Source organism: Chlorocebus sabaeus, chromosome 5, assembly GCF_047675955.1.
Source record: "Chlorocebus sabaeus isolate Y175 chromosome 5, mChlSab1.0.hap1, whole genome shotgun sequence".
Lineage (NCBI taxonomy): Eukaryota > Metazoa > Chordata > Mammalia > Primates > Cercopithecidae > Chlorocebus > Chlorocebus sabaeus.
In genome coordinates this window covers 47,133,469-47,146,512 of record NC_132908.1, presented here as the reverse complement: position 1 = coordinate 47,146,512, position 13,044 = coordinate 47,133,469, and the positions used below count along the sequence as shown (strand labels likewise).

Sequence of the window (13,044 nt, the reverse complement as noted above, 5' to 3'; positions counted from 1 at the left end):
GAGGCCCAGACAGGCACTAGTCTCCTAGTGAGTCACTAGGACTGCAAGACCAGGACACCCAGGAAGGCAGAAGAGACCACCTCACAGATCCCAGGGCCTGAGGGGCTTGAGTGCTAAGGGCAGTCCCAGAGGGCATAGCGCCCATCTGGCTGTGCAGAGGGCCAGCCTCTGCCCGGAGAGGATGCCAGGCCTGGTCAGGAGGAAAACACATCTCTAAACCCCCAATAATTATGAACAGATGGTTCAGTCATTCAACACAAAGACACAAGGCAGTGTCCTGGGATACTCCCCCAAGCCCCATCAGGAGAGGGCCTGTGAGGGAAAACTTTTGGGAACGGGACTCACCCCATGACAGTATCCCTGAACCAGGAGGCAGGGCCTGAGGTCATGACCCTGAGGGCTGAGCCACAGGGGAGCCCTAGGCCAGCAAAGCAAAGGCCAGAGGGCAGGGCCACGCCTGAGGCCCAGCTTCGGAGCAGACTCGGAGAGGTCCTGGCCTTGGAGCCGGCTGTCTACAAACACGGCTCCGGGGCCTTTGGGTCTGACTCACCCAGAGGGGGCCCCCATCTGCCCTTAGACCCAGACCACAAAACCTCCCCAGAGGCCTTAGCCCGTTCCTCACCTGCAGCCCCACCCGTACACTGGGTGTCGTGAAGCCTCCCATCAAAGCGCCGAGCACCAGGAGGTGGGAGGCGGTGGAGACGGCCCCCACAGCGACAGCGCCCCGCATGCTGAAGGGCAGCAGCGTGTATACCACAAAGACGATGAACAGGAAGAAGGGCACCTGTGGATGCAGCCTGGTGAGCCCAGTGCCCCGAGATGCTGCCCCAGGCCCTACGACCCCCAGAAACCTGCACCACACCAGCCCACCCAGTCGGTGTCCTTAGGTCGGCTCCCTCGCCACCCACCGCGTGGGCAGGCATACGAGGGAATAAGAAAAGCCAGAATGTGTTTCTGGGGTGGGCCTGGCCACGTGGTCCATGGTTTCCTGTGCTGATCCACTGCCTGTGGCCACCCCAGGTGGGAGGCTCCACGCCCCGCGTGATCCAGGGAGCCCCCACCTGGTGCCCCTGCCACGTGGCTCTTGCTCGGCAGGAATGATTACCGGGAGGCTGAGGCACCCTCTCACCAGCCGCCTCCAGCAATGCGGCCCCACTCGCCCTCCCTCCACTCCCAGAACTGCCCCACTAACCCCACCAGCCGGTCCTGCGTCCACCCCTCTGGGATTGCTGCCCTCTCCCTCCCCTTCAGTCCACATGGTTCCCCTGGGCCTCACCCCACCCCGCCCCAGCCACAGGAGCTGTCATAGGACCCAGGCCCACTGGTCAGAGTATGCCACTGCTTGGTGACAGTGACCATCCAGGACTGGGCCCGTGACCACAGTCAGGTCAGTGTGGCTCAAGCCTGCAGGTCGAGCTGGTTGAGAAAGGGGTCTCTGTCTCAGCTGAGGTGGGCAGCCTGGAGCCCCTGTGGCCTTCTCTGCCCCCACCTGGGGACAGCGTGCCTGGGGCTGAAGCTGTCCAGAGGCCCCAGGTCCAGTTATCCCGCTGGAGCCCAGCACTGACCCCTCGGCCTTTCCTGACACAGGAACCAGTTTATGCCTTTTTGCCTCTTTGAGCTGAAGTTCTGTCATCTCCAACCAAACTGGAGCCACCCGAAAGTGCTGCAGCCCAACATCCAAAGTGGACACTCTCCCCACCTCAGCCCTGTCAATGCAGAGAACTCACAGGGACAAAACCAGCCTGGGGCCATCCTAGACACACAGCCAAGCGTGGGGCAGGAAGGGCCTGTGGCATGCCCACCAACCACGGGGATGGGAGCTCCTGAGGGTGCAGCCGGCAGGGAGTCCAGAGCCCCGTTACCTGCTCCCACGCACAGGCCGCCTTCGTCCACGCGTTGAACACCAGCACGTAGCCCAGGGCTACCAGGCAGGCCCAGGTGAGCAGCGCCAAGGCCCTGAGCCAGCGCCGCAGGAGACACTCGACATACATCAGCACAGTGAGGGCTGCAAACACCGCCAGCGCCAGGAACGCCATGCCCAGAATGGCCTGGTGTCTGGAGGGGTCCTGGGTAGAGCAAACAGACAGAAATGCCTCAGCTTTTCCCAGTACAGAGCCACCTCCTCCAGAAAGCCTGCTGGGCCGGCTGCCTCACTTACAGCTTCCTCTACGTGAAGGGTGTGGATGAGCCCTCCCAAGCCTGGTTCCCGCTCACCTTCTGGCCTTTCTTTGTCACCTCTGCCAAGGCTGCCTCAACCACCCCCTTCCCATCACCTCGGGAACCAGAGCATCACCCACAGTCCCGCCCATGATGCCATCACTCTCCATCCACCTCTGCCTCCTCTCTGGATTCCCACGGTGCTCTGTGCACAGCCACAAGTGATACCACAAGCACAGGGCAGGACTCGTTCACAGGCAGAGCCCTGGAAAGCTGCCCAAAGAGGACACTGCACCTGGCCCTCAGTGAGTGAGCAGAGGCTGGTGAGGGATACCAGGAAAAGTCATCCCATAGGGGAGGAGCTGGGGCAACGGCACAGAGGTAGGATGGGATGGGCACAGCATCCAGGAGGTCCGTGGGGGCAGAGGCCTGATCTGGGGGCTGGCACACAGTAGCAAGCGTCCTGTGGTTAATAGCCACATGGATCCAGGCTGCACTGGCAGCTGCTGGGTCCTGGCCACTTGACTCATATAAACACCCTGGAGTTTCCGAGTGTTATTCCAGAACTCTGCTAATCAAATTTACATTCACTAAAAAGAAAATGGACAGGGCATAGTGGCTCACACCTATAATCCCGGCACTTTGGGAGGCCAAGGCAGGTGGATCAGCTGAGGTCAGGAATTCGAGACCAGCCTGGTCAACATGGCAAAGCCCCGTTTTTACTAAAAATACAACAATTAGCCAGGTGTGGTGGCGTGCGCCTGTAATCCCAGCTACTCAGGAAGCTGAGGCAGGAGAATCACTTGAACCCAGGAGGTGGAGGCTGCAGCGAGTTCAAGATGGTGCCATTGCACTCCAGCCTGGACAACAAGAGCGAAACTCTGTCTCAAAAGAAAGGAAAGGAGATGGGAGGGGAGGGGAGATGAAAAATGCAGTTCCTCAGTCACATTACCCACTTTTTAAATGCTCAATAACTGAACACAGCTAGTGGCTGTACCAAGGCAAGTGCCTAGGCCAGAAATGACATGAGTGGTGCCAGCCTGGAGGGCTGTTAAAAAGGATTCCGAGGTCAGGCACAGTGGCTCACGCTTGTAATCCCAACACTTTGGGAGGCCGAGGATCGCTTGAGGCCAGGAGTTCAAGACCAGCCTGGGCAACATAGCGAGGCCATGTCTCTATGAAAAAATAAAAATAAAAATAAAAAATAGAAGGAGGATTCTGAGAACGTAGACAGGCTCAGTGTGGAGTGTAGGGATTGATTAATGATGTCTGCATGGGTACAGGAAGTGAGGGCAGTGATACGCAGGCCATCCCTGACCCAGGTCTTCAGTAGAATCAAATTTCATCATGGAGAAAAATGAGAATAGTTTATTCAGACAAGTTAATGTAATATCTAAAACCACTCCAGACTTCAAAATTGAATTAAAGTTAGAGAGACTGGGCATGGTCATGCATGCTTGTAATCCCAGCTACTCAGGAGGATGAGCCAGGAGGATTACTTGAACCCAGGAGTTCAAGGCCAACCTGGGCAACACAGCAAGGCCCAGTCTCAAAAACATTTTTTTTTAATTAGAAACTTGTCTTCTACCAGTCTAAACGTGTTGTAAAAGACATAGCATTGGCTGGGCATGGTGGCTCACGTCTATAATCCCAGCACTTTGTGGGGGCCGAGGCAGGTGGATCACCTGAGGTCAAGAGTTCAAGACCAGCCTAGCCAACATGGTGAAACCCCATCTCTACTAAAAATACAAAAATTAGCTAGGCATGGTGGCACGCACCTGTCATCCTAGCTACTCAGAAGGCTGAGGCAGGAGAATTGCTTGAGCTCAGGAGACGGAGGTTGCAGTGAGCCGAGATCATGCCTCTGCACTCCAGCCTGGGTGACAGAGTGAGACTCTCAAAAAAAAAAAAAAAATAGCATTTTACAGAAGAGGAAACTGAGGCTAAGAGAAGATGGCAGCTTGGCCAAGGTTGGGGCTGAGATGTGAAGCCCAGGTTGGGGCTGAGATGTGAAGCCCAGGGGCTGCCCTCACTCACCCCCTGGCTGAAGGCGATGATGATGAGGGCCACGCAGGCAGTGGCGGCCACCAGCAGGAGCGTGAGCAGCAGCGGCCCGTGCTGGCTGGTGAGCCGGTACTTCTCGTAGAGCGCATCTTGGTCAGGACCCTCCTCGCCCTCGTTGAGGAAGTAGCGCCCCTTGGCCGGCATCTTCCACCCTCGGCCGTTAAGGAGGCCCCAGGGCCTGGAGGGCATCTGTCTGCCAACACCCTCCCCCGTGGGCCTAGGCCTCTGTCCTCTCCAAGGCAGGCAAGCAGGGCTGGGGAGAGGGCCTCTGAGCCTGCTGCTCCATGGCCAATGAGGGGTCCACACAGCTCTGGCACCACGCCTCACTCACTGTGCCGCCGGCATCCTCCTGTGCATCCAGACTGGGCTGACTCCACACGCAGTTCCTCAGCTCTGCGGAGATGAAGCAGACAGGAGCTTGACCTAATGGGCCAAGTCAGGGGAGGGCTAGCATTGGGGAGAGCGGGGCCCAGGCCTCACAGCACCAAGTTTGATTTATCCATCTTAACCCTAACCTAACTTTTATGTCCTGTTGTTGTAAAGCTAGTCCCCTGTGTCTTCTAGAACTGCACTGTCCAAGATAGTAGCCACTAGCCACATGAGGCTGTTTTTTTTTTTTTCAAGACAGGGTCTCACTCTGTTGCCCAGGCTGGAGTGCAGTGGCATGATCATAGCTCACTGCAGCCTCAAACTCCTGGGCTCAAGTGATTCTCCCACCTCAGCCTCCTAAGTAGCTGGGACTACAGGTGTGCACCACCACATCTCCAGCTAATTTTTAAATTTTCTTTTGTAGAGATGGGGTCTCCCCCTGCTGCCCAGGGTGGTTTTGAACTCATGGGCTCAAGCTATCCTCCTGCCTCAACCTCCCAAAGTGCTGGGATTACAGGCATGAACCACCATGCCCAGCCACTATTTTAAATTAAATTTAAATTAATTTAAAATCAAATTAGAAATTCAGACCCTCAGTCACACTAGCCACATTTCAAATACTCAATAGCCAGCCAGGCATGGTGGCTCATGCCTGTAATCCCAGCACTTTGAGAGACTGAGGGAGGTGGATCACCTGAGGTCAGCAGTTCGAGACCAGCCTGGCCCACAGGGTAAAACCCCATCTCCACTAAAAATACAAAAATTAGCCAGACGTGGTGGTGTGTGCCTGTAACCCCAGCTATTTGGGAAGCTGAGGCAGGAGAATGGCTTGAACCTGGGAGGCAGAGGTTGCAATGAGCTGAGATCGTGCCATTGCATCCAGCCTGGGCAATGGAGTGAGACTCTATCTCAAAAACAAAAACAAAAACAAAAAAAGTCAAATACTCAATGGCCACATGCGACTGGCGGCTGCTGTACTAGACAGCACAGATAAATAGAGCATGTCTATCATCACAGAAACTTCTACAGGCCAGCTCTGCTCTGCACGTTTCTCTTTTGCTTTCACACTAAGGTCTCTGATTCATCTTGATTCACTCTGGGTATCGTGTGAGGTAGGGATCAAGGTTCATTTCTTTTTTCCACATGGATATTGAATTATCCCAGTAGTGTTCAGTGAACCAGCAATCCTCTCACTGAATTTCAGTGAAGCCACCTCTCTCATAAGTCAGGTGATCACACAGATGCGGTCTGTTTCCAGGCTCTGCTCTGTCCCCATCGTCCTGGTGCAAACACCACATTCATTCATTTTCCAGTGAGTCTCATGTCTCCGGGCACAGAGCGTTCCAAGCTGTGATCCTGGGAGCCCTGAGATTTGGGGACATGCATCAGGCCCCTGATGGGAAGGGAAGGTCGGAGGGCATAGATTCAGGCAACCCATGCCTGCTTCAGCCAGAGTAGCCCCCTGCATCTGTGTTACAGTAAGTTTCACATAAAACTGCATTTTGCATTTTCTTTCTTTCTGTTTTTTGTTTGTTTGTTTGTTTGTTTGTTTTTAGATGGGGTCTCACTCTGTCACCCAGGCTGGAGTGAAGTGGTGTGATCATAGCCTGCTGCAGACTCAACCTCCCCGGACTCAGGCAATCCTCCCACCTCAGCCTCCTGTGTAGCTGGGACCTGAGCCTGGGGAGGCTTAGGCTGCAGTGGGCCATGTATTTTTCGTAGAGATGGGGTTTTGCCATGTTGCCCAAGCTAGTCTTGAACTCCTAGGCTCAAGCAATCTACCCTCCTCAGCCTCCGAAGTGTCAAGATTTCAGGCATGAGCCACTGTACCCCGCAAAAATCTTGTTTATTTTTTTAAATAGCCCACTGACATAAATTTCAGATGTCTGCAAGCCTTGCTTCACAGAAAAGGAAGCTGAGTCTCAGAGAGGGACACAGTGGCCCCTTTGTGACACACTGTGAGCTGACCCCCAGGCTTGCCACGCTCAGCCCATACGGGCTCCTTCTTTCCCTAGCACCATTCATTCCTTAGCATATTCATTGATTCCAAAAAGGCCTGTGAATCACACCTACGCCTGCCAGTCCTTACACCTCCTGTATGCTAGGCTGGACTCTCTCTCCCCAGTGATCCCCATCAGTCTCCAAAGGAAGGAATATTACCAAAAATGCGCAATCCCTCACACAGCAATGGGGACTTGGGGACAGCTGCCATATTCCCAACAGGAACCTTGCATGAAGCGGGCAACCCTGGACCAAGAATCCAGCCCCCCAGTGTCCTCCAGGCCTGCCTTGGATTGGAACCAGAACAGGGCCAGAGGCAGAGGCTGTCTCACAGCAGGGAGGCTGTGAGACATGGGACGGCTCAGGGTAGTCATGGGGCACAAATGGCCAGCCACCAGCGGAAGCTTCAAAGGACAGCTGGTCCAGCGGAGGGAAGGTGGCCAGACGAGCCCCCAGCCCCTAAAGGTAAAAAGCAGAATATCCAGGGTCCCCAAGTCTAAGGGAAGCCCCCCAACCTCAACACCTGCTACTATGAGATCCCAGGGGCCACCTTGATTCCAGGAGCCACCTCGGGCTCTATTTCCTCTGGAAGTTCCTATTCCATCACCACACACCAGGAACAAAATGGAAAAACCACATATTTGGGGGAGGAGGAAGGGGTCATTTGCTGAGGAGCCCTGTCTCCTTCAGTCCCTGGGCAGGTGTCTTCAGGCCTTAGCACCTGTTCAACGAGGGGCAACCCTTCTGGGGTGTGGCCCAGAGCTGTCAAAGTGCCCAAAGTGCTCAGATAGGCTACAAATCTGATTTCTATGTAAAATGAGTTTTAAATGCTGGCAGCTGATTTCAAATTTTGCAGTGATTGCAGCCCACTAGTGTACAACCTCGAAATCTAAACTAACCAGTCTATTCCACAAGAGGCATTTACTGTGTGCTAACCATGTACATCCAGCCCTGTGCTACAGGGTGTGCCAAACGAGATACGGTTCCTGCCTGAGACACATTCAATCCAGCCCCCTCCCACCCCAAAATAGCCCTTTGCAGTAATAAGAGCAGCAGTTCCTGCCACCCCCGGCACCTGCACACACATTCACTCTCGTCTTCACAACCGGCAAAGGCCAAGGTGGCACCACCGCTTCACACATGCAGACCTGAGTCCAGACAGGCAGAGTGGTTGCCTAAGATCACACTGCTGGAGCTGGTAGACAGAGGGGCTGGGATGCAAACCCGGGTCTGCCAGCTCCCAAACCAGGGCTCCTCAGCCCAGGCTTCCCCACTGACATCCTGGGGGGACCGAGCCAGATACCACCGCACACAAACAGCAACCCTGCCTGCCCCCTGGCCTGCTGCCAAACACCAGTACACCAGGACGGCCAGACTGAGAAGCTCCAAACACCAGAGGGCTGAGGCCACTCCCCACAGCTGCTGCATCTCCCAGGCAAAGCCCCCAGACCAGAGCTGAGGCGGCCAGACACGTGCGTGAAAGTGCAAGTGTGGCTGTGTGTGGACACACCCACTCCAGGCACACAAAGCCAGGCTGGGCCACCACGAGGAGAGGGAGGAACCAGCTGAGAGGGTCCCAAGGGCCCGTGGGAACCAAAGCCTGGTAAACACGCCTCTCAAGGAACTCATCAGGCCACTTTCCGGGCAACGGCAGGCAGGGGCAGGTGAACAGTGGAGAGCACGGGCACAAGGACTTCGGCCCATCCAGGGACCTTGGCCAGCTCCTGGAACAAGCCGGGCACTGTGAGGCCTGGGGGGAATGAACTCACTGATCACATCTCCAGAGGGGTCCAGGAACCCACCACCAGTGGCATGTCCCCAGGCCAGCTCCTCCCTAGGAGCCACCCTGCCAAAGTCAGACCCAGAGGCACCCCCTGCCCGGGAAGTTTTCAAGGCCTCCTGTCCAATCACCAGTTCTTCCACCAGTCCTCAACTCAGTTGGCAACAGGGAGGGCCTCCCCATAAGGCCCTGGATAAAGGAACTCTTCTGCCATGTCTCAGACACATCCAATGCAGGGCCCCCTGGATTGAATGACCCTGCTGTTAGTGCACACCTTCTTGCTAACAAATGACCCTGCTGTTAGCGTGCACACCTCCATGATGGGGGCTCACCACCTCTCAGGGCAGTCTCCTCCATCACTGGGCACTTCTCTGGCCCTGAGGCCTCCCTTAGCTCAAGCCAAGCCCTGCCTCCCCGTCACTCCCTCACCCACACTGCATGGGTCCTGTCTGACTTCCAAAGTCACCTAGAGCAGAGGTATCAAGTCCGCTCTTCCTGAGGAGACTGCAGTCCCAGAGGCCCTTACTTATTCTCACCTCACGACCAGCCCGCTGGTACAGCAGGGTAAGCAGTCCCATTTTAAAGAGGAGGGGACTCCCCTGCGGGGAAGGTGTCCAGATGGGAGGAGGGTATTTCATGCTTCTGCTGTGCAATGTCCCCTCTCCCGACCCTCAGTACCCTGGTTCAGGGGCCACATGACCCTGGTATAGCCAATCAGCAAAGTCCCTCTCAAGCCTCAATGCCACAGGCCTGGGCCGTGAGGGCTGTCTTTGGACTTCTGCTGACCCAGGGAAAGAGGCGTTCTCTTTTGTTGGTGACCTGGCACTGTCAGCAGACACCTGAGCCACTACAAGGAGAGAGCCCGCCTGAAAATGACACCAACATGGAGAACTGGCACAAGACAGGGGTGTGGCAACACCTCCTGGGGCCACAGGAGCCAGCTGTGCCTGAAGCTTATGCAACCTCTAGATATTTAACCACATGGGACAAGCAATGCCTCTTTCAGCTTCAGCTAGTTTGAGCTTCTGTCACTCGCAACCGAGTCTCAAAGTCCACATCGGGCTTCTGGACCCAGTTTGTTGCATCTAAAAAGCACCCATGGCCCCTCAATGGGTTCAGAGTCAACTGAAGGGTCCCCAGTCAGCACAGAGATGACAGTGTGACGCTGCAGACACAGGCAGTCCTCCAGAAGGGAGCTGGGGCTTGGAGGGGACAGCCCCGCTCATCCCTCCATCACAGGAGGTCAAGGCTGAATTCACTGAACTATGATCATGCCACTGCTCTCCTGCCTGGGTGACAGAGCAGAACCCTGTCTGGAAAAAAAAAAAAAAAAAAAAAAAAGCTGGAATTTAAACATAGGATATCTGGGGTCCCTATCACCCTCATGGTGCTGGCATCCAGAAATCCCATGATATCCCAAAACACCAACCTTTTCCCCACAAACAAGGCCCAGGGCAGAGCTATGACCAAGAGGTGGGGAGCTCAGGGGACCCTGTCGAATTACTTCCCTCTGCCTTGCAGGGGCAAATTCAGGTCAGTGAACTCCAGGAGGGCCTCCTCCTCCAGGAAGCCCTCTGAGCAACCCCCCACATACCCTCTTATCCTGCAACTAAGGCAGGACTGTGGTCTCCTCACCAAATACTGGCTGGCTGGGTCCAGGTTCTCCAGCCAGAAGAACTGCTGGAAGCAGAAGACTGGGATTCCATACTGCAACTGCAGGGCCAGGTCCCCGGGTGCCCGGGGAATCCTTCCCCAGTCCAGCTGATCTGGCCGTGTCCCCAGAACAACCACAGCCCTTGTGCAGAGTATGTTCTAGAAACCCCCAGCTTTCACAGATGCAGACAGGACAGCCACTTCCTCACCCAGCCACTGTTGGCAGAAACCACAGCCTGGCTTCCTCCGGCCAAGCCTCAGCAGGCTCCGGGCTGCCGTGGGGCCCTGGTGGCCTCAAAAAGGGGAAGTGGGGACCTTGGAGTGGGGGGGGCATGGAAGCCTCCAGGGAAGAGGCCCCACTCCGGTCCCTGGGCCCACACCCTGCCTGGGATGCCACGCAGCTGTAGACAAAAAAACCTGCATGCTCCATCTTGCCCCCCGCCGGGCCTGCCGGCTCTCAGCTCCCCTGGTAGGCTGAGTCTCAGGCAGATTTTTCATTTGCCAAGGGAGTCTCATGTTAATGTGATCTCTCTCAAGGGACCCTGAGCTCCATGAAGCCAGCAGCTGCTCTGCCTAGTGCAGGCCTGACCCAAAGAGGCCCCCAGGAAACCTCGTGGAACCCAGGGATTCAATTCTGCTGGTATTCAAGGCCCCACACCCCAAGCCCAGCCCTCCCCAGACCCTCCCTGTCCCCAGAGCTCTGCGGCCCCCATGCCCTGCTCTCCCAGGCATCTCCCCTACCCAGAGGCCTTCCCATTGTGGGTCCAACATCCCAGCCCCCTGCCTCACCACACTGTCGTGGTGGGATCTGTGTGTCTGTCCCGCAGCTGATCCTGGCAAATGCCTGTGACATGAATGGCCAAGAAGGTTAGCCAGCCAGAATCCTGCGTCAGGCCCAGGGTAGGGAAGCACGCAGAGTGGCATGGGTGAGGGAGGAGGGCGCCACGGCTGAAGGATGAGGGCAGATGAAGAAAGGGCCTCCCTCAAGATCAGGAAGCACCTGCTGCACCTGCCACACCTGCCTTACCCGCCACAGCACACCCCTCCCAACTACCCTCGGCCTCTGGGAGGATGCCTGCACCCAATCCCAGCTCTGCTGCCAATGGCCTGTGAGTGGCAGTTGCCTGCACACTCTGGTCTCAGTTTCCTTATCAGTAAACTGGGGGTGCTGATAGCCAGGTCGTCTGCACAGGTCATGATGTCCAAGAGGCCAAGCTTGCAGGACAAGTTGGCAAATGGCCAAGAAGTCAGGTTTAGTGTCAGAGGAAGCCCTGCAGGGTCAGAGTTCAACCATGGGGTCCAGGGAGAGGCAGATGCACAGTGGGCAGGCCCCCACCCAGGCCACCCCCACCCCCGCATCTCCTGATGATAGCCTGCAAAGTTGCCCAGCAGGGGCAAAGGCAGAAGTTCCCCAATGGCATGACTGCCAGCCAACCCTGCTCCCCCTCCACAGCCCCCAAGCACCCCCAGGCTGACTCTGTTCCCACTCCCAGGGCACAGGCTGCTGATCAGTCTTGGGGACCAAAAACTTGCATTCCAGTCCCAGCTTAGCCACCAACATGCTCTGTGACCCTGAACAAGTCTCTTGCCTGACCTGTGCCTTAGTTTTCCCTCTTGCAAAGAAGGGGCTGTGTCAGACCTCTGAGACCAGCTCTGGCCTAGTTGGGGCTGGGCTGGGGGTGGAGGCTGAATCAGTAAATGAAAAGGATAAGGGACTAGAGAAAAACTGAGGGAAAAGGCTGAGGTTCTCACCTGGCCCCAGAGAGCCACTGCTAGGGATGGGTAGAAAGTTGTTCTTTGATTCTTTGGGACACAGCTAAGGTAGTGTTAAGAGGGAGATTCATAGCATTAAATGCCCACATCAAAAAGTTAGAAAGATCTCAAATTAACAACCTAACTTCACAATTGAAAGAAATAGAGAAGCAAAAACAAATCAACCCCAAGCCTAGCAGGAGACAAGAAACGACAAAAATCAGAGCTGAACTGAAGAAAAACAAGACAAAAAACCATTCAAAAAATCAATGAATCCAGGAGTTGGTTTTTTGGAAAAATTAATAAAATAGGCCACTAAACTAATAAAGAGAGAAGATCGAAATAAACACAATTAGAAATGACTGAAGGAATGTTACTAATGACCGCACAGAAGTAAAAAACAACCATCAGAAACTACTACAAACACTTCTACACACAAAAACTACAAAATCTAAGAGACGGATAAATTCCTGGACACACAATCCTCCCATGACTGAGCCAGGAAGAGACCAATAATGAGCTCCTAAACTGAATTAGTAATAAATAGCCTACCAATAAAAGGCCAGGACCTGATGGATTCACAGCCAAATTCTACCAGATGTACGAAGAAGAACTGATACCACTCCCACAGGAACTATTCAGAAAAATTGAGGAGGAGGTACTCCTCCCTAACTCATTCTATGAGGTCAGCATCATCTTGATACCAGAAACTGCCAGAGACACAACAATAAAAGAAGAAAAAAAAGTGTTCTTTGTTCCTGAAATCCTCCCCTCCACTTCATTTATTTGGTTAAACGTTACCCTGATCAATCTCTCCTTTAAAATGCACCCCCAAGGCTCCAGCGGCCAGGGGTATGAATCCAGGTCTACTATGTCTCATGCCCATTCTAATGCTAGTTAGCGACTGCCCAGGGGGAGTTCGATCATGCATTCCTTCAGCAGCTGTGCACTAATGCCATCTGTGCACCAGGCGCCAGGCCAGGTACCAAGAGGAAATTCTGCTCAGGAAATGAGCTCCCAGGAGGCAGAATCCTTAGCACTGCCCCAACCAGGGTATCTGCTAGGGCTCTGAACACAGTGGGTGTTCAGGCAACAGTGTTTATCAACTGACTAACCAATCAACCAGGATCCCCTGTTGGAGGAATAGCCCTACATTTTCCTCACTCTTGCTTGAAATTCCATAGTGATTCATTTCTTTAAGCATTGCCCTCACTAGCCTCCCCCTTCAGAAGGCAAACACTTTCACGTCCACATTTAACAGATTTCTG

At 54.7% G+C, this 13,044-nt stretch overlaps 1 protein-coding gene across 8 annotated transcripts in view; it reads right to left on the bottom strand.

Moving 5' to 3' along the window:
• The window catches only part of ADCY7 (adenylate cyclase 7), a 75,324-nt gene that overhangs the window by 28,196 nt on the left and 34,084 nt on the right, over nucleotides 1-13,044 (bottom strand). For 6 of the 8 annotated variants that reach the window (XM_073015361.1, XM_007992850.3, XM_038008504.2 and 3 more), the window contains 3 exons: nucleotides 4,195-4,614; nucleotides 1,863-2,066; nucleotides 623-784 (listed from right to left, as the gene is read on the bottom strand). In XM_073015361.1, coding sequence (XP_072871462.1) covers nucleotides 623-784; nucleotides 1,863-2,066; nucleotides 4,195-4,410 — 582 coding nt within the window. In that variant the 5' untranslated portion in view covers nucleotides 4,411-4,614. Of the gene's footprint in view, nucleotides 1-622; nucleotides 785-1,862; nucleotides 2,067-3,935; nucleotides 3,955-4,194; nucleotides 4,615-10,006; nucleotides 10,157-13,044 lie in introns of those variants that run through there. The other 2 variants (XM_038008505.2, XM_073015363.1) reach the window with 2 other exon arrangements.